Genomic DNA, 23,883 nt, shown 5'->3' with positions numbered 1-23,883 from the left:
CACACTGGAAAAAGCTGTAGAGAAGGGCAGTGGAGCCAAAGGAAAAGGGATGGAATGACAAGAAAGTGGATGTAATGTGATAAGGTTAAGGAGCGGTGGAAAACAGGACAGTGAGGTGAAGAGAATGGGCAAAACATCAGATTTCAGGCCAGGTGCTCTCACAGACCAACTTTGTTGTGTATCAACCTAGACAGACAATGGAGAGGTAAAATGCAGAGGATCGGGGGCTTTATTACTGAATCATTACCTCTTGTGGATCCCTGGGGGACAGACAAAAGCCACCCTCCAGCCTACAGTCTTTTATTAAGACTGTAGAGGGGAGATCTGAAGAACAGGGAGGTCTTTTTTGTGGTGGTAATAAACACTACTGTTTTTAATTCACTCTGCAGCTAAGTCAGTGACTGACTGGCTGGTGTGAATTGTCTTCTGTTCAGTCATCTCTATTCATCTGTCATTCTCTGTCTGCCTCCCTCTCTATCTCTGGGCATCTTTTTCTTCACTCAACACTCAATCTTGTTTTAGAATTCTGTGTCTAAAGTATCTCTGCTCCCTCATGGAGCCATTGCTGCATCTCAGCCAGAGTACGGAGCCCTCTCTGCAACTAAAGACTTCCTGTTTCCCTCCAGTGTAACTACATCCTGGCACACTATCCACTATGTGATTCCTTATTTCTCAGAAAGCTGTGTAACATCAAAGAGAAGATAGATGGCTGGTGCAGCACAGTGGCGACACATTTCATCACGCTCCTTGGAAACTCCTCAGATATAAACCCCCCCTAAATGAAAGGAAAAAGATTGCACAGACTTTACTTTTAGGGCACATGACACAGCTCTTTTCTGTGTGTACTTGTTTTGCAAATGCAAAAGTTAAAGTTATTCGTGCACTGTAGGAACACAGAGGCTCTTTTCAGCAAGCCTTCCTTGGCTGTCAGGCGAACAGCGTTGCTCTGTGCTGCAGGAACTGAAGTGTTAAACAACCTCTGCTCGCATATGTCCCTGCTCACAGTCTATCGGGCAGTTCTTAAAACACATTTCAGAAGGAATAGAGTGTAGAAAAGCCTTAAAGAATTAGTAAGGAAAAGACTGAACTGTTAATGTTTTATATGATGTTTAATGGGTGTACTGGAGGCAATACAGGTATTATAGTTTTATCACAGAAAGAGTACCAAAACTAGAATCAATAAAACATAATTATAAACCAAAACATCCGTAGGCATAATGATTACGTGCATATAAATTTTAAGGCACTATTACAAAAATAATGCTTTATTTCAGGACGTGCTGTCATTCTTTAGTCTTTCTAGCTTATTGCAAGTATCCTCAAGTCAAGTGCTGTTACTCTTTGCTACATGTACCAATTTTCTACATGCATTTCTATTTTTTTGCACAATAAATAGATTTTTCTTAGAATTCATACTGGGAAACAAACATAGTGACTTTGGTGATGTATTTCCCCAGCTGCACTCGCCTCTCCAGCTCACTCATCTCTACCTCTGCCTCCAGAGTGGCAGGGCCCTGCACAGGGCTCACCAGCATCAGCTCGCCCGTGAGGCGGTCTGAGCGCTGCACTGTGAAGTGGCGGCGAACTGGCCTTCCGCCTAGCAGGGAGAAACGAAGGGTGTCACCTATCGGGCGCAGTGCTGACACTCTGAACATGACGCGGGGAGCTGACAGGTTGGAAACAACAGCCAAGTAATGGTAGGAGAAGGAGTTTGGGGCCTGAGAGCACACCTTGTTGTCCACAGGGCAGGGGTTACGTTCACAGCGCCTGGAAAATAATGAGAAAGATGTTACTAAAAGAGAGATTTTAAAGAATTAGTTGTTACTATGCATCTCACACAAAAATAAGGATAATGCTCACGTAGGTGACGTTTTGACATATGTAGCATTAGGAATTTTGGGGCAGTCCACACGAACACACTGGAAACCACCATATGTATTAATGCACATCTGGTCCTTCGTGCAGTTGTTTTGCCTCGTAGCACACTCATCAATATCTGCCACAAAAGAGAAACACAAAACCCCCACATTTAGTTGGGACATCATTTAGGCTGCAACTCTTTGATTTGCCATTACTGAAAAGAAAAAGAGTCAAAATGAATAAAATTGTATTAAGTGTACTTGTAGACTCTACATTTTTGTATTACATTCCTCAGAATCTGCCTTTTGGAGGAATGCTTTGAGTACTTCTGAGTGCAAATTTGGCAAAAGAAAAAATCAAAACAAAAGTGATAGCAAAATATAAAGCAGGAAGAAGGACTGCTCACCTTTGCAACTGCGTCCGTCACGGGTCACGTTGTATCCCGCAGGACAGGAACAGCGATAGCCTCCAGGGGTGTTAACACAAGCGTGTAAACACAACCTCCCAGCCTGTCCGTTATGAAACAGCTCACATTCATCAATATCTAAAATGCATAACACACACAGACATGGCTAACAACCCATATGGGAACATCATAATATGAAAAATGTATAGTCTGTGTTCTACTAAAGCTGTTAGGTGTACCAGTGCAGGTGTAGCTGTCTCTGCCAGAGATGGTGTATCCTGGCTCACAGGTGCAGTGGGTGGTCCCCTGCACTATAGTGCACTGTGATGGGCGAACATGAGGCCCGGTGGTGGCAGCTGGTAAAGTGGATGCAGCAGCAGCTGTGGATGGGGAGGTGGCGGCAGAGGTGTTTGTCATGGTGACAAAGACTGAATAAGGAAGAGAAGACAGGTAAGCAATGCTGGTGTGTTGTAGAAAAGGTTTTCATAACCTGTTTTCATATTTTCTTTGCTGTAGCTTTGTATCTGCCCCAGGGATACGAGTTATTTATTTAGTCAGCTGACAATATATGTCAGACACTGATGTTGGTGTGCCGATGGTGATATGAGACAGTGTCAGTCACGCCTGCCCGTGTCAAATGGAATCCAAGAGGAGAGTCACTGGGTTGTATCGGTGGCAACAACATAAAGCCCTCACAGATACGAGTTTGATAGGTAATATTTAATAAGCTCTGTTCTTCTACAAGAACAAGACAGCAGCATGAGCTTAGTGAAGATATCTGAGTGTTAATATATTTGGATTTGTTTATTTTGCCAGTAAGGAATAAAAAGAAGCAAATGTTTGTGTAGAAATTCTGGTGAAATGTAATTTAGATTATTATTATTATTATCATTATTATTAGTATTTTTAGGGCAGCACGGTGGCACGGTGGTTAGCACTGTTGCTACACAGCAAGAAGGTCCTGAGTTCAATTCCACCATCAGGTCTTTCTGTGTGGAGTTTGCATGTTCTCCCTGTGTTTGCATGGGTTCTCCCAGGGTACTCTGGCTTCCTCCCACAGTCCAAGGACATGCAGTTTGTGGGGATAGGTTAACTGATAAATCCAAATTACCCATAGGTGTGAATGTGCGTGCGAATGGTTGTCTGTCTCTGTGTGTTAGCCCTGTGACAGACTGGTGACTGCAGTTACCCACACTATGTTAAATGGGGGTTGTGGGTGGGGAGGAATATGTTGTGTATGTTTAAATAGTGGGAGGTATAGTGGTTAGTGCTGTGGCCTCACAGCAGAAACGCTCTGGCTTTAAACCTGTTTGTCAGCCAGACTTTTCTGAGTGGAGTTTGCATGTTCTCCCTGTGCTTCATCCCACTGTCCAAACACATGTGTTTTAAGTAAGCGTCTAAATTGAACCTGCGTGTTCACAGCTGTCTCTCTCTCTCTCTTAGCCCTGGAAATCTGTCCACATCTACCACTCCACTCTCTTGGGTAAAGTTGGTGGATGTTTTAATGTAACGATTGGATGACTATCAAAAACATTACCAGACTTTCAAATCTCTCAGTAAACTATGAAACCATCTGTAACTGTAGAAATATTTAGATAGTGTGAAAAAGGAGATGAATTTAGTAAAACTGTTGGTGTCTACTGAATTTTAGTGCCTACACAAGCAAATGCCCAATGCAATCTCTTTCAAATGGTAAAGTATCACTACATTTCATTCATGTGTGTGGTCTGAGTATGCAATGTATTATACTTACATGTTGGCACAGGGCTTTGACAGGTAACTCCAGCCCAGCCTTTGGCACAGACACAGGAAAACTGGTTCACCTCATTAACACACGTCCCACCATTCAGACAAGGGGAGGATGCACACTCATTGATGTCTGAGGGAAAAAAGATATTAAGGTTATGTTTGAACTCTGTCCAGAGATACACACATGTATGCAACTCAATAGCTTTGATGCTTGAACATCACGGAACATTACATAATGACATATGCATGTGTGTGGAGACATATGAGAAAATACGGGAGCAAATGAGTTAACAGGAGGGGCAGCCAAAGTGTAGGGGATGCCACATCCTGATCAAACAGCCTTTGAGTTGTTATCTCAAAGTCAGCAAGCTGTCAAAGGACAAGGAGGCTGGAATATCGCATGTCACAGCATTCAAAAAGCTCTCTGGACAATGACCAAAGTACATAAAGAAATATGATCATGGGTCACATGTGAAATGTATCATCGTATAGAAAAATGTTGTCGGCATGTTTGATGCCCAGAAAGCAGAATAGTGCAAATAAAAGGGGGCAAGGAGAAGAGAGGTTACACAGAAGATGTTGACAAGATTGTAAAAGTGATCAGTGGGTTAGATAGCATGATGAGTGATGGTCAGAGTAATGAAGTGGAGAAACACTGGTGGGAGGAGGATTAGGAGGACGCAATGGAGAAAATGACCATCACAGCAAGGCCAGGCAGCAGAAGGCTCCTCTCTCACCTCGGCAGGTTGGTTGCTGGCTGCTCCAGGTCAGGCTTTCCTGACAAACCCTGCTCTCTGATCCCACGAGTTCATAACCAGGGTCACACAGGAAGTGAATCTCATGGCCAATGCTGTGCGATTTGCCAAGTTTCCTCCCATTAATGAGGGACTCCAGTTTGGGGCAGGTACCTAGAAATTATAAGAACATAACAGCAGAAATACTCTGATATCTAAGAATTTGAATAAAGTCTTTCTAACATATTTACTTACTGTTGATGGCTTTTGTGTTCTGCCTTGCAGCACTGCTCAGCAGTAAATTTATTTTCTTCTTTAGGTTGCGCAGACTCTGCATGTAGGAGGCTTCATGGGCTGACAGAAGCTTCTGGACCTGCTTCAAGGACCCTTGAATTTCTTGCCTGCTCGGACAGTCCTAGAATAATACAGAGCTACTGAATAAATTCATAAATGTTGAATATTTTAAGTCAATACTGATCTTCTAATTCACAAAGAGGATCAGAAAAACAGTTGCAACCATCTAAAAAAACCACGTGAGAAGGTTATATATATAATATTACATTGAAAATGACAGTTTCTTATTAAAAAAACAAAAAAACACCATCCTTGCTAAATATCTGAAAATGGAAAAGCAATTTATTTGACTCAGGACAGGTAAAATTTGTTGAGAGATGAAAGCACCACAAGCCAGTGATGCTGCTTCTATTAACAGTTTATTTATCTTCCTGTTCATTCAAGGACACGAATTCATTCAAAAGTCTTCAATAAAAGGATTTGGTTTTCTTTTTTGTGTCAAATGAAAAAAAATTCAAAATTCAAACTTCTAGTGCATTTCTGTAATGTTAAGTCATATAAATTGCACCTGCACATATTTCTGTGTGAATGCTATCGCAATGAGGAAAAAAAATCTCTTCATCTAAATGAATAGACAAATGAATCTGCTCTACCTACTGCGCTATTTTACCCAGTGCACTGCAGAGGCTGATGTGCTCATATGAAGGAGTAAATCTTGTGGGGATCGGAGAATGTTTTGTCATTCCCCCCCCCCAGCTAGCTCCATACTGTAACTCAGTCATGCTGACAAGAAAGGCTCTGTGTGTAACACTTTCTTATGTGGTTCCAGGTGTGATGTTCTGCTTAGGTTTGAAGTTTTAACTACACGAGTCATTACAGAAATGGAGGTAAAAGCTTTCATTAGAGGGTAATTACTTGCTGATTTTTGACTCAACCAGTCATCTCCTTCCAGCGCCTTGCTTTCATTTAACAGGGTGTGAGCTCAAGTGAGTTGTACACACCTATTTTCAACCCATAACCGTTCCCTCATTACTCTCGTTGATTCAGCAGCATCAGTCCCCACCAGACCTCTGCTCTCTCACATGTTTTCAGACAACCAATTAGTGTTTTCATCCAGCAGCAGTTATGTAAGAAGAGTCAATATTTGTTGAAAACGCTTTTCTTATTTAGACTGAACTGAGGTTTGGAATGACTTCAGTCATTTTTGGTGCTGATGGCTGGTGTTTATCAGGTAGTTGTCAAAGGCCCCTTTCTGCCTGTGCTAGGAGATATTTCACATGGTGTTCATGTTAACTGGGTGATGTTACCACAGTCTGTAGGAGGCATGTGGTGCTGAAGCACAAAATTGCAGCACAGTTCTATTTAATAGATTTAGAGCCTAAATAACAATATGCTCTCACACACATATGCAAGAGTCTACAGCATCACACTCACATTATTATGCACTTCTACAAACACATAATTGGCTGGCCATTTTTCAGTAGAAAACAAACAAACAAACAAACAAACAAACACATACAGGCACAGACATGCATGCCAGAAGCTGAAGAGAGCCATTCACAGCCAGATGCAGCGTTTTGGAAATGTTTTGCTGGTTTGCAGTGAAGCACAGCATAGATATAGTGAGTGAATTCAGCCACCGGAGCCTCTGGGATGTTGCTCTTGAGGCTTGCGTGCAAAGTAAGGGTGACTCAAGGTTTGCTCTGTGAAACATTTTTTGTGATGCCAAGAAGTACATTCACATTAAGATCTGCTCTGGACTTCAAAAGAAGTTATGCATGCAATTCTCTTTAAGCCATACATAATTCATGAAGCACATTTTAACCAATTCCTTTTGACATAAGAACTTTAAGTGGAATGACGTGATATAAGTTCAGGTACCCTGCTGCGACTAATTCCTTCATTCATTCAGTCAATAGTTAACAATTTTAGTTACATGCTTGCTTACCTGCCCCAAAGTAGGATGAAGCAAACAGAAACACAGTAAGGTGATGGCAGTCACAGGTGATGCAAACATGTTTCCACTAAAACCAGTCCAGTGTGCACTCACTAATCGCTTCTCAAATGTGTTAGAACTTGCGTGCAGTGTGAACTTTGTGCCGCCGGCTCCCAGAGTGTGTAGGAACTCCAGGTGAGAGAAGGACCACAGTTGGCAGTGGGAAAGCTGCCGCAGCTAAACGTTGTGGAATGTTGTTTACTCTTCAGTAGCCAATCAGCAAAGGAGAAAAATGTGACCACATTATGATCCCTTTTTACTTAATTTGGAGTGCACTTCCTCTCTGTTTAAAGCAGCTTGGTCTTGGAGAAAAGGTACAGTGAAGCTGTAACTTCTGCTGGAATAAAGGTGCTTTCCTGTTCTGTAATTAGACTGATTAATTAGATTGAAATAAAGACTGGTTTCAGCTTTCGAGCATAATGTCCATACCTGCCGTGGCTATTATTGTAGCAGTGGATTGTGGGCAGCTGTATAACATCTGGATCCAAATCAAAAAGTTCCCCCAGTTCACTTTTACTTTGCTAAATTCATCTCTTTAATCTCAGATGCTCTTCTTAAACGAGCTATACGCAGCAAGAGTAAGCAGACTACATGTACACCTATCAGCCAGAATATTACAACTGCAGACTTGGTGTGAATAACACTGATTATCTGAATATAATGCGAGATAGAGTATCATACGTGAGATCTAAGGGAAAAACAAGACTTAATATTCTGAATATTATACTATGGAGGACCAAACCTTCAGCTTACTGTATATGCTTGCAAACAATTTGACACCTAATACCTCAGGACACCTTTACACACTTTTTGGAATCAGTGCATTGACTTATGAAAGTTTTGGCAGCATGACTAGTTGTTGAGGTAAGTGATAGATTATAATTTTTAAACCTGTCTGTATGGTGCACGAGTGATGTAGAATGAAGTTGCACTTGCAGAGCTAATCCTTAGTTCTAAAGAAAGTGATAAAGAGCTGCACCTTAAACCAGTTCTGCTTTGCCCTATACCTTAGCCTTTCTTTGAACAACAACGTTAGCTGTAGACAGATACACTTGTAACGTTGCAATAGGGATGAAACAGATATGTCAGTTTCACTCTGCTACATCTTTTTTTTGAGTGAAATCTCATCATTTAAATAAAAATGTAGAGATATGCTAAAGAAAACATTTGTGTAGATGGACTATTGTCATCACACCCCTGTGAGCAGTCAGCAGTGCTACATTTCGATGTGTAAAATGTACCGAAGACCTTGACTACTGCTTTGAACTCAAGCATGAAGAATGTTTTGGTTCTTCCTTTGATTGTTGGTTTTACCTGAGAAATCATCTTTGTGGGTCTGTGTTTGTCTGAGCCTTTAACAGACTGAGCGCACAGCTGTCATTTGGCTCAGCAGAGTCAGAATGTTCCTCACTGATACAGCAAAATCAAAAGGATGGGAAAAAAGTGGACAGCCGAGGGACCGAATCCTCAGTGCAAAATACCTACAGACCACAATGGAGAGAAATGAGTGGGATTGTATTGTACTGTGCTGCAGTCATCTCCAGACACTGAATCACCTCACAGTTTGCAGATTCATGATTCATGCTTCCTGTACTGGGTCCTTAAAAACATTGTCACCAAGTCTAAACAGGCACCCAGAGAGAGCACCATACTGTACTTTTACACAGATATTTGTAGGCTTTTTGTACCACACATCATGTTCTCCTACAGTTTCATATGGCTTAGAAATGAAGACAGATTTCAACTGGCTCATTTGAAAAACAGATATCAGTGAGCAATCCATCAATAAGAATGACAGAAATCATTAAGCCATATGTTTTCCTTCCAGCGTCTGACAGTAAGTGGCAACACACCTGCTGTCAGTTTTGGATAGTAGGCAAACAAAGCATTTATTTTCAAGTGCTATACTTTATTATGGTATTCCGCTGCCTACCACATTTATCTTAAAACTGTTGTTATAATCTTGCTATACTCATCATATGTGTCACACAACAAGCTTAAAGAATTCTTGAAATATTGTAGATTACATTACTAATCGGTAGATAGTGCGTAAAATTGCTATGGCACTCAGCTTGGAGCGCTAAGTGCCTCTGCCATGATGCTTGTACTACAAACTAGAGCAATTTATAAAATATGGGGGAAAAAGTGTATTTATTTTTAAGTGCATTGTATTGAGAAGAAAACAGCATTAGGAAAACTGCAATATAATCATTTCATTTTAAGTTCTGTGGAAAGACAGCTCAGTCTGCTTAATGGATTTGAAAAGATGACTTATTTTACTTACTTTTATAACCTGTTGAAAGATCAGTATGCTTTAAACACAAATTAAAATTGGGATAATTTGAATATTTACTTAGAAATATATTGAAACAGCATAGAAAATCTACACTGTGTCTACAGTCCCTGTAGGATTAGTAAATTCCTCTTTGAATAGTCAGTGGCATGTGCCGCAGCCTGAGGTGAAAGCACTTGAGCCGGTGAGGATAAAAGAGGGAGGAGAGGGGCAGGGAGGCAGGATAGGATAGCAGAGCAAGTGGCCACTGTTGGTGCAGACGCTGCAGGAGTTCACAATGGGGTCGGTAACAGCGTCCGGGCGTTTGGATGTTTTTGTCGTTTGCTTTCTTCTGCCCTCGTTTAACTCAGCAAACTGGATCATGGCAGAGACACCGGAGCTCCGGATTTTCCCCACCACCGGTAAACACAATTAGCGTTGTGAGAGAAGTCAGGTGGCCACAAGGGACAGTTTCCAGTAGAGAGTGATCAATTTACACACATTTTAGATTGGTTAAGTGCAGCTGTGAAGTGGGTGTTTGAAAGGACAGGTTCAGTTATAAAGGTTCAAATTTTTTATCTAGTAGTTAGAAGTAAAATGTAAATTTCTGCTGACTACTAAACTCTATATTAAATGTGGCATTAGCTTAAATTGAATTAAACAGGCTTCTCTTTAACTTTTTCTTAAAATGTTTTTAGATCTAATATCAGTAAATTAAGTCAGTAAGATGTGAAGTTGATGATCAACAGATCAAAGTCAGCAGTGCAGTAAAATTTTCTCATGATACAGCCTAACAAACAAAGATTTAAGGTGGTCAGCCCCAGTTTAGATTATTATATAGCATTTATTTTAGCTTGTCTAAGTGCTAAAAGTAAGGAGAATTGGGAATACGTTCAGTTAACTGTTTTACTTGAGTTAACATAAGAAGTAGACACATTCTTAGCGTTTATTTATAGCATAATTACATACACTATGATCAGCAGACATACACATGTTGTTTAGAGACGCTGCCAGCACGTTTATATTATTAAAACGGTTTTAGATCGTTCATATGACAAAGAATTCTCTCAATAAGTGTTAAAAAGTTTTAAAATGTGTTGTGATTGATTTTGTGTTTAACCTACAGACTCCCGGGTGTAGATGTGATAGACTTTACAGTCCAAACTTTTACTCTCTGTCTCTCTCCAGTGTATTTGCATTTAGTTGCCACAGCGACAGCAGTAGAAGTATAGTTAATGACCATCTGTATCTTCCAGGGCTCGGGGTGAAGGAGCACTCACAGATTGTTGCTCACCACAATAGACTGCGCAGCCGGGTCAAACCCATGGCAGCTAACATGCAAAAAATGGTTTGTGGCACCTATTGTCTGTCTCCTCTGTGTGTTTTTGAATAGTGCCTTTGCTGTCACTGAGTTTAACATCATGCTTTTGTTAACAGTGTGGGCTCACGTAAACTAATCAGTGTGGGTAGACTGCCTGGTCTTCCTATGCAGCTCATGTTTTTCTCCTAATAAGGAACATTAGTCATTTGTTGTTGTTTCTCTTCCCATTCCTGTGTGAAAAACACTTAGCTGCAGGTTGTAAACTTAATTGTTATGCTTCTAACATTAAGTAAGCCTGCAGCTTCAGTCCCAAGGCCCAGAAAAACAGTAATTGTCATAAGTGTCAGTCACACTGATCAGGAATGTGTGAAGATATGAGGTAGCACGTCCGAGCTGAGTGCTCAATCAGCTAAGTGTGACTCTCCCATGACAGCATCTATAACTTAGGAGGACTCTTGAGGTTACTGAGGTCCCTGTGCATTTAAAGGACACGCTGAAGTGCAGAAAAGGCAGCTTTGATCAGTGGCCACAGTTGTTTCACTGAAAATAATTTGAATTCTTAAAAGTAAACTCACCAAATGACCACACAAACAGCAGGGTTTGGGGTCGAGCTGTCTTCCTTTGTAGTGCTGATAGTCTCGGCGGTGTGAAATAGTAGCGTTAGTGCACAATTTGTTCTGCTCTGCTGCAGGCTCACTGATAGCGTCAGAAATGAGAATGAGGCCAATATCAACTGGGTGTGTGCAAGTTTGTCAGGGTCACTAAGTTTATTTCTTAGACAACTAAAGTTAAGTAACTAAGCAACATTTTTCACTTGTCTCTTTATTCTAATGATCAACAGATAGGTCTATTGTAAACATGACAATAACAGCATGTTTCGAGAGAAACAATGAGTAATGTTTCTGAATGTGCAGCAAATTCTAAACAGCAGTGCTAAATTGTTTCCCTGTCTTACTCCATCAGTTGATACAGTGCTTATCTGCACAACTCTCTTGCATGTATGTGATTATGAGAGGTAATGAAGGATTATGAAACTCACTGTGTACTAGATACCCTTTGGGCCCAATATGAGATTTGTGCCAGGGCAAACTGTCACTTTTTCATAGATTACATCCTCAAAGCCAGTCGTACAGACTGAGCCCCTTTTCTTCGACTGCTCTTCAGCCTCAGAGAACTGTTCGCAACTGATAAGGCAGTAATGAGAAAAAGAGGATGTGGATAATCACTTTGCATTCACAACTCTGGTTTTACAGGTAATTTCCCCATGAAAACCCTCAGAGAAGGCTTTGCCAAGCTGAAGAGGCATTATTAAAGAGCTTTACTGATAAACGTTAAAAGGCTCAAGGCTTCGCCTGTGTTTGCGAATATCTTAATATACTTTTTTTCTTCCCCCTCTCCTGCACAAGAATGAACCAGCAAGTATTATGGTGAGATTGTGTTGAAGTGATTATTATATGGTCCTTTAGGCTTTGCTTTCAGGATGAGATAAAATACCAATATTCCAAGAATGAATGATGCTCCTCCTTTTCTCACCCAGTGCCCTGTCGGCGGATTTTCTTTGAGCTCTTTAGGCTAAGAAGTATTGAGGTCATACCATCACTCAAAGAGGTCGATATTGAAGTTTAGTGGTCTCTTTTGATATGGAAATCATGACCTCTGTTTGTGAGATTTTATCTTACTAATCTCTCTCAGAACTATACCCAAGGGTCCAACGTGTTATTTTAATGTAGTTAGCTTCAGAGGGAACCATTTTCCTGAACTTTAGATGCAATTCCATTTTTTCTGTATTTTTACTGCTATTAAACACCTGAATATAACAGTTGTTGGCGCCACAAAGAAGGCTGAAATGCATAAATTGTTCATGCTGTTAGGCGCTGATACATAATGGCACACTTCAAAATGAAAGATATTACCCAGTGATCTAATAGCCCTCCGTCATCAAAGGCTTTGGCTGGCTGACATCAGAGAGCAGCGTGAATGATGAACTCAAGAGGCCTCAGCGTTTTGACACTACACAGCAGAGTTACACCAGGAAAACCTGTCTTGAAAATCCTGTCAGTCTGACATTTCAGACAGATTTGGATTTTCCATCTGTACTAATTATGAACAGAACAGAGGGACAGAAATACAAGCAGAAACAGGAATCTCTGTCATTTAGGCTAAAAAATGATTGTGGACATTTGAATCATTCTTCTTTGACCTAAAGTTCGTCAGGATTGTAGCTAACCATGGACTGTGCTCACTGAGTTCACGCCTCAACTCTTAACAAAGCCCTGTGATTGATTTGGGTAGTGCAGTCTTAGCAGTGCATGACATCAGAGAGCCAGCCAAGCAGACACATCGATATAAGATCCCTCACTCCTGTTCTGGTAGACATATTGCACACTGCTACTGCAAACTAATGGTTTTGCACCAGAATAACAAAGAGTTTTATGTATATCAGTGGACTGTTATACAGCACTTTATTTGAACACCCAAAGTGCTTTCTTACTGCACTCATTTACTCATTCACACAAGCGCTTTTATCAAATTTAGCATTCACACTCCAATAGATGCATCTGGGACAATTTGCATCTTGGCCAAAGATACTTTGATGTGCAAGCCAGGTATCAAATCACCAGACAACCTGCTCTATCTCCTGAACAACAGCCAGCCCAATATCAATAGTTCCAAAGTACATCATAATGGCTTTCACACGTGCACTTTAGCTCTTAACTGTTCTAGGTGCTTAAAAAGGGTATATGAGGGGCACATTTCTGACACATATTCTCAATATTAGCCGATCTTTAACTTGCCAGGTCCCTGGAATAAAGCCTGTCTGATGCCTAACTGTATGAGAACAGAGTCACTCTATAAAGGCAGTTATTCACTGAAACCCCACTGAGGATTTCTGGTACTGTTTTCTGCATCATGCTTAATCTGCAAAAAGACAACTTTTGTCCAATTCCTCTTATTCCAAAATTACAAAAAGGAAAGGGACAGAGCACCGATGCTAGTGATAGTAGTAATAGAAGTAATAGAAGTCTCCTTAAAGCTAGAAAGTTATTGGTTCGAACTCACCAGCTACCTGGGGCCTTTATGTATTTTGCAATATGAATGGTAGTTAGTAAGTGGATAGAAGATAGTGAATGTGGCGTGTTGTGTAGAGTACTCCAGGAGAGTAGAACATTGCTATATAACAATCAGTCCATTTACCATGTAATTTTGATAGCTGACACTGGCTAGTCATTGTGTATAATTAACCTACTTTAGATGGCCTTGATATGCATCACTTTTTAAAAGACAAAGTAGTTTATTTGGAACTTTTGGTAGGAAATACTGACAATACTGATCAAGTCTGACATAAATATAAATAAATTATAAATATTATAATCTAATGCATCTTAGATTATAAGATGCATTAGATTATAAACAAAAAATCAGAGAAACACAGTGTAAACAAGACAAAGGGCCTGTTTGAGCTGCATTTTCTGATGACCCTCCTATGTTAGCCAGTTGCCTAGGACCATAGGACCATAAAAACAGAGACGAGATTGGAAGCATTAGCCTTTTATCTGTGTGTCTCTTTGTTTACTGTTGAAATTGAAACCCATGCCACTCTATTGCAGAATAATGGGGATGTTAATTTTCTATAGGACTGGAATGAGGAGTTGGCTACACTTGCAAAGGAGAGAGCCACATTGTGTCACAAAGAGCCTTTCCTTCAACACTCCTCGTCTTTCAGCCATATTGGCTGGAACACACATCTTTCTGTTGTTGGTGCTGCTTCATTTTCTGACATCATTGACTTCTGGTTCGAGGAAGGAAAAGATTTTCTCTACTCCAGCGGCCGATGTAAGGAAAATGCCACCTGTCAACACTATACCCAGGTATTCACCAGCATATACAAACCTTACACATGTTTATATGAAGTCCCACAGCTGCATACAGTTTCTGTTGCCTATAAAAATGCTGTTTTGTGTGTCCAAATCCTCTCTTGTCTTGTAGCTGGTCTGGGCTACTTCAAGCCAGGTGGGCTGTGCCAACCAACAGTGCTGGAGAAATGGAGAACTCTGGGAGATATTTGTCTGTGCATACTATCCTGGGTAACAGTTTGCTTTCCCAAAAAGCTAAATATTAAAAGTATTATTAGAAAACACAATTTTTTTGCTGCATATATTTTCATGTTTCAGGGGTAACTGGGAGGTAAATGGTCAACTGGTGATGCCGTATAAATCAGGGCTGTACTGCTCTCTCTGCACCTCCTCAATGTCTGGCTGTTTGAGACTGTGGGACCATGTAGGCGGACTATGTGGTAAGACAAACACACACACAAAATGTATTTATAGTTGTATTTTTTCAGTGACAGCAAACTTTCTTTAATATTTAATATGATCAGTTCCCAGTTGTTCATTTTGCGGCCTACATGTTTTTGTGTTTCTAATCAGAGATTCCAAAGAACCCATGTCGTATGAACTGTGGCGAACACGGCCATCTTAATATCTCCTCTTGCAAATGCAAGTGTGACCTCGGGTTCACTGGACGCTTCTGCCAGGGTACCAATTATCAACAGCTGATGTCATAAATATCATTCTCAGTGTGCTGTCCTTGTTTATCTTAATGTACAAAGAGAAAGCAAAGGCAAAAATGCTGCTGTTTTATTGTGTGTTTTTCAGTTCGGTGCAATGTGCAATGTGTGCACGGACATTTCAAAGAAGAGGGATGCTCTTGCTTGTGTGCTGTTGGCTATGGGGGTGCTGAGTGTGCAGGTAAGTGAAGTGTGCTTTAGTATGCAACAGTCTGCCACAAGAGTAAGGCCTCCTGCTTGATATTGTGCAGGTCTCAGTTGAACTGACTGATAATCTCTAAGCTGTCAAGTGATGGATTTCACTGGATGTCAGATGCTGACTTGTGGTATCAGTCAGCAAGATGTTAGCAACACATCTTTTAAGTCTTGTGAATTGTGAGTTGTGGTCTCCGTAGTTAAAATTAGTTTGTCCAGCTCACATGTGCCTGATCAAAATGAGATCTGGAGAATTTGGGGATCGAGTCTACACCTCAGATTCCTGTAAAGTTTCTCCATCTGTTCCTGAACATGTTTGTTACAGTGTTGCAAGGTTACTGTACTAAAAGTGATCGCTGGCACAAAGGGCTGTCTAAGGTGTGATAAAATATATATATATATATATAGGAACAGCACCATAAAAATAAAACAAAGGCAAAACTAATAATAATAACAACAATAATAATAATAATGATAATGAAAATTAAATTTGATCTACTAGTTTAATTTCCTCTTCTTGGATCTTTTTAAGACAGCTTCCAAAGATGCTGCTATTCTTTGATCACTTCCTGGAAGTCCCATTCTGAGCATGTGCACTGTCCACTTTGCAGTTTCATCACAGACCTCAGACTTGTAAAGTCAGCAAAAATTAGCTTCTGTTTACGACTGATTTCATTTTATCTGATTTTATGTGGACAATCATTGGTGTTAATGAGAGCTTGATTGGATTTGCAAGGAGTTTTCAGTTTACGAGTCCACATGCAGCATCTCAAGTGATGAGCAAGGTTAGAAACACGTTAGTGGGTTAAAGGCTAATAGCGTTGGTAGGTTTAATAGGTTGTGCACCATGAATTTGTCCCCCAGGGTGAGACTGTCGTCATGGAGTTCCACTTTATTGTTGTGAGGTGTCTGACAGAGTACACTCAGTTAAGACCTGAAGTACAGAGTGTGCTTTATGGCCACACAAACACAGTATGCCCTCAGTGCCCTCCCTAGTTACAAGATTTGGTTCCTTGCACTTCCTGACAAGGAAAGGATAACCTATCTGACACATCAGATGAGTTAGAGCACAAAGACCCGTGTTAAAGGAGGCTTTCACTGAGAGATCTCATAATAGCAACTACACTGAAAGCAGCCGAGAGAAAAGTCGACCAAACCACAGGGTTTTTTTTAATCACACCTCGACATAATGTGCAACAAAGTTTAGGCTGGTTGTATGTGTTAATGAACATCCAGAGGACAATTAATGCCTGCAGTACACACACACACACACACACACACACACACTGTTCACTGATATAAATGAAAGTGCAATTAATCATTTTTATCAAAAGCAACAGCTTTTTTAAAAATGTGACTTACATTTACATTTTAGGTGCTTTTAGATGGTGGACAGTCAGCGTGTACTACAGCCTGAAAGCCATGAATGTTTTACCCTTGTCAAAGTTCCTGAGATGCTCACTCTTTTTTCCAATTGTCCTGCTGCATTATAGAGCCAACAATTTGACATTTGCCAGTGGAATCAGACAAGAAAATCTTACTTCACCAGTCAGTGGTTTTAATATTGTCACTGACCAACGGTTCTTTATGTTTTTATATATCTAATCAAGTTTTGCTCTGAAACCAAGAAATGCTTTAATTCGTCCACATAGTCCACACACATAATGAGAAATGCCATCTGCTAATGACATGGTAAAGGATACTATAGTAGTTTATTGATGGTTTCATCATTGACCTTTAGAGGAGATATGAGGGGATTTTCTGTGATCTCATCAGGTAGACCGGTAGACACTTTAATACCTTAGTGTACATCTGTCACGGTCCTGGGTCCCCTGACCCAGCGTTTTTAGTTCTTTGTGATTTTTGTATTATTGTACTTGTGTGTGATTTATTCTATGGCTTCTAGTTTTGATCCCTTGCCCTTCATGTCTCTCTGTGTCCCCTCTGTTCTGTTTAATTGTGTGTCTTTGCATGTTTGAGTTTCTTGTTTTCTGTCACTCTGCATTGTGCATTATGTTCTCATGGTTGGTCTTTTGTTACTCCCTCTAGTCTAGTCTCTTGTGTTCCAAGCTGAGTATTTCCCTCTGTGTATTTTGGTTCTTAGACCTCTGCCTTATGGTTTGTCTCTGTGTTTCTTAGTTGCTGTCTCCACTGTGTCAAGTTCGCGTCTCTGTGTGATACTTCCTGTTTTACTTTGATGGTCCGTGTCTTATGTGAATGCGTCCTGCTTTGCTTGTCTCGTCAGTCCTGATTTCTCCCAGCTGTGCCCTCCTTCTGTGTCTCATTCCCCTCGTTACTTCCCAGTGTATTTAAGCCCTGTGTTTCTCTTTGTCAGTGTCGTAGTCTCCCTCATGGCTGTGTTTCCCTGTGTGTTAGTCATCCATGGTCCAGTTTAGTTTTCCATGCCATTCTGCAATAAAGCAGCTTTTTGAGTTTAATTTCATTGTCGTGAGTTTTGCGTTTGGGTCCTTCTCCTGCCTGTACACAGCCGAAACATGACAACATCACTTTATTTCTGAGAAACTGGCAGCCACTGAGTAAGGCAAGGCAAGTTTATTTGTATAGCACAATTCAACAACAAGGTGATTCAAAGTGCTTTACAGAGACATTAGAAACAAGAACAAATAAAAAGCATGATTTAAAATTGATTAAAACAAGCAAATAAACTAATTAACTAATAAACAAACAAACAAACAAAACAGTATATAAAATCAAAACAGATAAAATCAAGTAAGGAAATTTGTGCTTGTTCCCAAGCATGTGTAAGCCTGTTCTGTCTGATTTGAAGTTGGTGGTCAGTGTTATTACTCTTCATTTTTAGTTTATGTGCTTGTGTCCCAACAGAGAAAGTGAAATTCCCATTTCAAAGTTGTGATCTCATCATAGATGGAAATTGCTTCATGGTGTCTTCTGATGTTGAGACCTACTATGGGGCTAAAAGTCACTGTCAGGTGTGTGTGCGCTTCACTAAGGAGCCTCATCGAGTTTTCTATAAAACAACATACAGAGACCAAGTTTAAACTTTTTCTTATGTAAACCATCAGGAACAAGGAGGCATTTTGGCTCAAATCCACAATCAGAAGGTTCAGGACATTCTGGCTTTTTATCTTAGTCAGCTGGAGACGAGCAACGAGCTCACCAGGAATGACTTTGAAACTGAAAACTTCTGGATAGGTACTCTTTTGTATTATAAATTAATATAAATGAAATATATCAGTTATATCTTTAACACTGAAAAACACTGACACTTTAACTTGCTGTTTTTTTTAATTTAGACATGCTATGGGTATGGATGTAGTTGAAATGGTGCATAGATAAAACAGCATGTTTTTACTCCACAGGCCTGACATATAAACCTCCAAAAGACTCATTTCGCTGGGACACAGGAGAGATTCCCAAATACTTCAGCTTTGCCTTTGGGCAGCCTGACAACCAAGGGTAAGAGACCCATTTAGAATGAGACATTAGCTACTGACAGACGGCCGAGGGAAATGGACCAAAACAAACAAAGCAATTCTCCTGAAAGGTGGAAAAATCTGCTTCTCTGTTTTGTTTTTTGGGGGGTGGGTTTGGACGTTTGTTTTCTTTTAATTTAGCCCCTCCCCCCTCTGTTTACTTTAGTTCTTTATTTTTATTTCAAATTAATTAATTAACCCAGTTTTTAACCAATAGAAAAAACAGTGATCTTAGTTGACATGCATCCCTCATTAATGCCACTAGATGTCTCTGTTTCCCTCTGTTTCCTTAACCTTTGTAATTATAATCACTTCTTTTGTCCATGCTCTCAGTAGCAGTGCATAATGCTAACCATTTCTGGTATCTATCACAAACCCTTCACATTAGTCCACTCACAGCTTCTCTTTTTCTTTACAGTTTTGGAAACTGTGTCGAGCTGCAGGCATCGAGTGGTTTCAACTGGAATGACCAGCGCTGTAAAACACTGAACAGATACATTTGCCAGCACGGTATGGATGAAAACCTAGATTAAATTTTTGCACAACTGGCTGCCTAAAAATATTGTAACAGAATTTCAGAAAAAATAAGACTTGACATTTTTTATTCAGAGATAAAGCTTAACCTGAGAGGAACACTTCTTTTTTTCTTCACTATGAAATCTTTGCACATTAATTTTACTCAAAAGCAACCGCTGTTTGTCCACAGATGATTTGCAAATGAGAATGTACTGTCCTCCTATGGCAGTCTTCATTTTGAAAGAGATCTGTGTGTCCTAAAACCTCAGTGCCAATAGTGCTATTATAAAAGGATTCACTACACTGACTACTTTGTAATTTGTACTCTTTTTTTTTTTGACATTTTAATACATTTAAGAGAGATTACTGTAATAAGATTAATGCTACGTTGCAGTTCAAGGACAGTGTTTTATCTTCTAAGCCACATGGTATAAGTGATCCTTTGACATAACGAAAAATAAATATTATATTTTAATATTAAAAAAATCTATATAAAGAGAGCTCAATAATAGTTTGTTTGTTTAGGTAGCAGAATGGACATCCCCTCATTTTTCCATTTAAAAATGGCCTCTTCTTTACAATTTTGGTTTCTGCTTCTTGTACATGCTGTGCTGCACTGTGTCGAGGCAATTAGTTTTCCTACTTCACTGCCTCTGTCACTGATGTTCAGTGAAGTGTAAAATATTAATCCAGTGTGTCCAGTAATGATGTGAAAACACAGAAATCTCCATGTGATCCCGCTCACACCTGCCTCTCAGTCTAAATCAATGGCACTCAGTGCTCACCATCAAGAAGCTCTGAGTAATCAATATTCCTCAGCTCCACAAAAGCCTTCAGTGTCTGAAAACACACACACACACACACACACACACATGCACTTACATTGATCATGAGAAATGAGATGGTGGCAGATGTTTAGTTTTGCCCACTTGAGTGTGTCTTTGCAAGTGTTTGCTGTGTAATCTATTGATTACTCACAGCTGAATGATGGATCTGCTCTGAATCTGGTCCTCGTTGCAGGGATGTGATTTTTTACAAACCACCTTTCTGTTTTTCCTTTGTGTACAATGTGTAAAACATGATTAGTAAATTGTGATCAAAGGAGAGCTTGCTGCTGAACTGTGTCTGTAGCAGATAGTCCTACATGGTTTTAACAAAGCTAAATTTATGGAAATATTCTTCCTCAATCAATAACGTTGTCACACTTCCTCTCAAAATAAAAGCAAAATTTCACTAAAGCAACAAAGAACTACAAGCATAAATTAAGCTGATTATAAGTGCACAGAGCCCTGCAGCCCATCAGACTAATTTCCAGACATTATTGCTGTGTTGTTTTAATTGGTAATAAAATGATAAGTGGATATCACACAGCCTGGAGCAGACACTAAGTTGTGTGTCTCCACAGTACCGCTTGTACTTGTGTCTATGTGTTTTTTTTATGTATGAAAACGTATCCACAGTTTGAAACTCTTTCATGACTTAAACATTTATGACTTTACAATCATTTCTGAAGAGAACCGAAGGATAACTTGAGAATTATAACACAAATGCGACATTTTTTGTGTGAACAACAAGCAGAATCTCTTTTATATTTCATGTTTTTCTTTTAACAGATGCAGAGCATATTGCTCAGTGGGAGGACAGCAGGTGACCTGGATTTTTCAAAGGGGTGAAATACTGCAGGTGTGATTATTTTAAGATGCTGGGACAATAGCCACCAGTGTTGGTGAATGTTTTGCTTTTGTTGTAGTACTTTACTGTGCAAATCTCTTTAACTACCATTTTTACTGGGAGAGCAGGAAATACGTGTGATGCAGTGACTGTTTGACATATGTGTAAACATGCATGAAAATAGAGTATGTGAGGCAGAATTTGTTAATGAAAGTCAACATTTGCTGTGAACACCTTAATTCTTCAACACAGCCTGAACTCTCTTGGGTAGGCTTCCTTGTAATTTCTTTATGTAGTGTTCAGGAATAGTTCTCCAGGCTCTTAAAGGACATTTAAAGTTCTTTTTTGGACCTTGGCTGCCTTTTGTTCAGTTCTCTGTCAAGATGATCCCACACTGCTTCAATAATGTTGAGGTCCAGGGGAGGTCCTGGAGAGGATAATACATGATCGGACAGGACTGAAAATGACTGAAAAAGGCACCAGTGTTCATGCACTTTCAGACCTTCAAAAAAACAACAAAAACAACAAAAAAAAAAAAACAACTGGAGAGCTTATGCTCAAAACCACTGGCTCCTTTGAAGCAAAATAAAAGAAATAAGGGGGTGCTTAAGACTTTTGCACAATACTGTACATGGATTCGGTTAGGTTTAGATGTGCTTTAAATAATTTACAAGTATTTTACAATGAAATGGCTTTATGCCACAGCTGGAATGAAAAGTCTCACATGCATCAGTGCACTTTTTAAAATATCTTCTTCCTCACCTGTCCTGGAAACTCATGTGTTCAGCCAACATTAAAGCAAATTTGAGTTTGAGTTCTGTTCATCTCACTTACAGAAATCAGGCATATTTATTTAGGTGGTCACTTTGATCCAAGCTACGGCATCTCGGTACATTTTGGATCTGCATGGATTGTTTTTAAGCAAACATCAATGATTCACTATCTCCCGAGGAAGACCTTCACAGCTTTGGTCATCCCCTAAATTCTAAACATAACCATGAGGTTGACATTTCTTGCCATAGTTTGATTTAATTTAGAGTTTAATTCTTGGTTACTCTTTGTTTCTTTGTTACCTTTGTTGAATTTTGAAAGGATTTCTTTACTTGTTTGTTTTTGTTGCTCTTACCTCTGTTTGCTGTGTCTTAATTCTTCCCACCTGTGATTAATCGGTCCTGTGTGTGTGTGTGTGTGTGTGTGTGTGCGTGTGTGTGTGTGTGTGTGTGTGTGTGTGTGGTCTTTTCCCCTGCCTGCTTCTGTGAGTCTCTTCTAATTATTTCTCTGGGTGTGTTTTTTAAATTATTTTTATTCTTCATGTTTTTTTCCTTGTTTTGTTGGATTTTAATGTGACTCCACGCTGTCTGTATCTTGGGCCACTTGGGTGCTAAATGTTAAAAAAGCAAATAATAATTTTAAAATGTTGTCACTTTTAGAAAAAATATATATAGATAGACACAGTTATAATGGTTTCAGATAGTGAATTCAAATGGTCTCTTCTAGAGCACCAACATGGGGTACTTATATCCTGATATACGTGGCCAGCTGTGTATGTAAGCACCTGTCAAACTCATCACCATCAGAATGAAGATGTTTAGGAAATATGAGGACCTTTTCGTCATTCAAATACTTGTTTGAAGTTGAGACTTGCTTTTTACGGTTCAGGTTAAACATGCTCTACCTCAACTTTAGCTTAAAGTACGATGGAAGTTTAGAGACTCGAAGGAAAGACAAAGGTTTGGGAGAAAGATTGCATTTGGGAAATGAACGGCCTCACAGGCATAACCATGCAAATGAGTGTGTGTGATTTAAATGTGGATCGGGTCAGTGAGCTTTTAATGGGGACTCTAAGGTCTGACATCACGATGGCTTTTGAATTAGCAGAGGAAGATACTGCTGGATGGTAAATAATACACTCAGATGGAAGAATGGGATCAGTGCTGCAATATAACTGGGTCAAATCAGCCTGCAGTGAATTAATGCGAATAAGCACACAGGGTTAAATAGTTACAAATGTCCTTAAGCTTTCAATTTCTACTTTATATATTTTATATATTCTCTCTGCAAGTATGCAGCACATCCAGTTTTACATACACATGATACAGACAATCACAGCCCTAATCCTGCTAGTATACCTGTACCTATAGCTAATGCTCCAACACAGACATTTAAGGGTTAAAGAAGTGTTTAGCTGTAGCGGTTAAAGTTGGTATTTAAAGAGTCATTGTTTCAGTGATGACATGAAAAAAGTCGTTGCCTCTGAAAAGATAACATGAGTGCAGAGAAATATTCAGCCACACTGTGTGCCATCAGTGAGACGTGCTGTCCAATAAACTTTTTTTTTTTTTTTTGCTGATGTGTTGGTTTACATCTCTGACAGTCTTTCTAAGCAGAGTGTGAGTACTGAATGTGCCTGCGTCTGTCTGAGAGCGTGCTCAGTATGTGTGAATCTTTGCCTCATGCTCGTTGCTCGCGCAGCTTCCTGCTGGTCTCATGGTGCCCCCTGATAAGCTGGTGCTGCAGAGGGTTTCAGAATGGTGCTAGTGGCAGTGGAATTAGCTTCCATTGTTATGATAATGACAGTGATACTCGTGCCCCTTCCAACTCAGACCAGCCATTGTATGGAAACAGGAATGCAATTTCTCCGGCAGCGGCAACCGACAATCCTCTATGAGAGTGAAAGGTCCCTAAATGACTCTCTATTCAGGCGAGGCTAAGGGGCCAGCAGCCAATTAAAGTGGGAGCAGAAGAACAGTGCCATCCCGAAGACCTGAGGCTCTCTAAACACACACATTAAGCAATACTGAGACACACACATTAGATTCTGTATTTTCTTTTTGACAAAGAACATCT

General features: G+C 39.9%; 2 protein-coding genes across 2 annotated transcripts; one reads left to right on the top strand and one right to left on the bottom strand.

The window, feature by feature from the left end:
• Nucleotides 1-1,090: 1,090 nt before the first annotated feature.
• On the bottom strand, nucleotides 1,091-7,181 carry LOC309709729 (fibulin-7). The gene is made up of 8 exons (XM_082538514.1): nucleotides 6,992-7,181; nucleotides 5,005-5,164; nucleotides 4,753-4,923; nucleotides 4,020-4,145; nucleotides 2,506-2,694; nucleotides 2,267-2,404; nucleotides 1,861-1,996; nucleotides 1,091-1,767 (listed from the first exon to the last, which is right to left on the bottom strand). The coding sequence occupies exons 1-8, from the start codon at nucleotides 7,058-7,060 to the stop codon at nucleotides 1,404-1,406; spliced, it is 1,353 nt and encodes a 450-aa protein (XP_082394640.1). The 5' UTR covers nucleotides 7,061-7,181; the 3' UTR covers nucleotides 1,091-1,403.
• A 2,428-nt stretch (nucleotides 7,182-9,609) lies between these two features.
• On the top strand, nucleotides 9,610-21,166 carry LOC309709735 (C-type lectin domain family 18 member A-like; the record flags this gene model as incomplete). Its single annotated transcript, XM_082538536.1, has 12 exons — nucleotides 9,610-9,733; nucleotides 10,568-10,659; nucleotides 14,268-14,501; nucleotides 14,620-14,717; nucleotides 14,805-14,926; nucleotides 15,060-15,167; nucleotides 15,288-15,380; nucleotides 18,239-18,345; nucleotides 18,439-18,568; nucleotides 18,736-18,832; nucleotides 19,268-19,359; nucleotides 20,979-21,166. 12 exons carry the CDS (start codon nucleotides 9,610-9,612, stop codon nucleotides 21,014-21,016), a joined length of 1,335 nt encoding a protein of 444 aa, XP_082394662.1. The 3' UTR covers nucleotides 21,017-21,166.
• Between the last annotated feature and the right edge of the window lie 2,717 nt (nucleotides 21,167-23,883).

The sequence above is a fragment of the Aulonocara stuartgranti genome (assembly GCF_965226115.1).
Source record: "Aulonocara stuartgranti genome assembly, chromosome: 1".
Classification (NCBI taxonomy): Eukaryota; Metazoa; Chordata; class Actinopteri; order Cichliformes; family Cichlidae; genus Aulonocara; species Aulonocara stuartgranti.
This window is presented reverse-complemented; position numbering and strand designations above follow the sequence as displayed.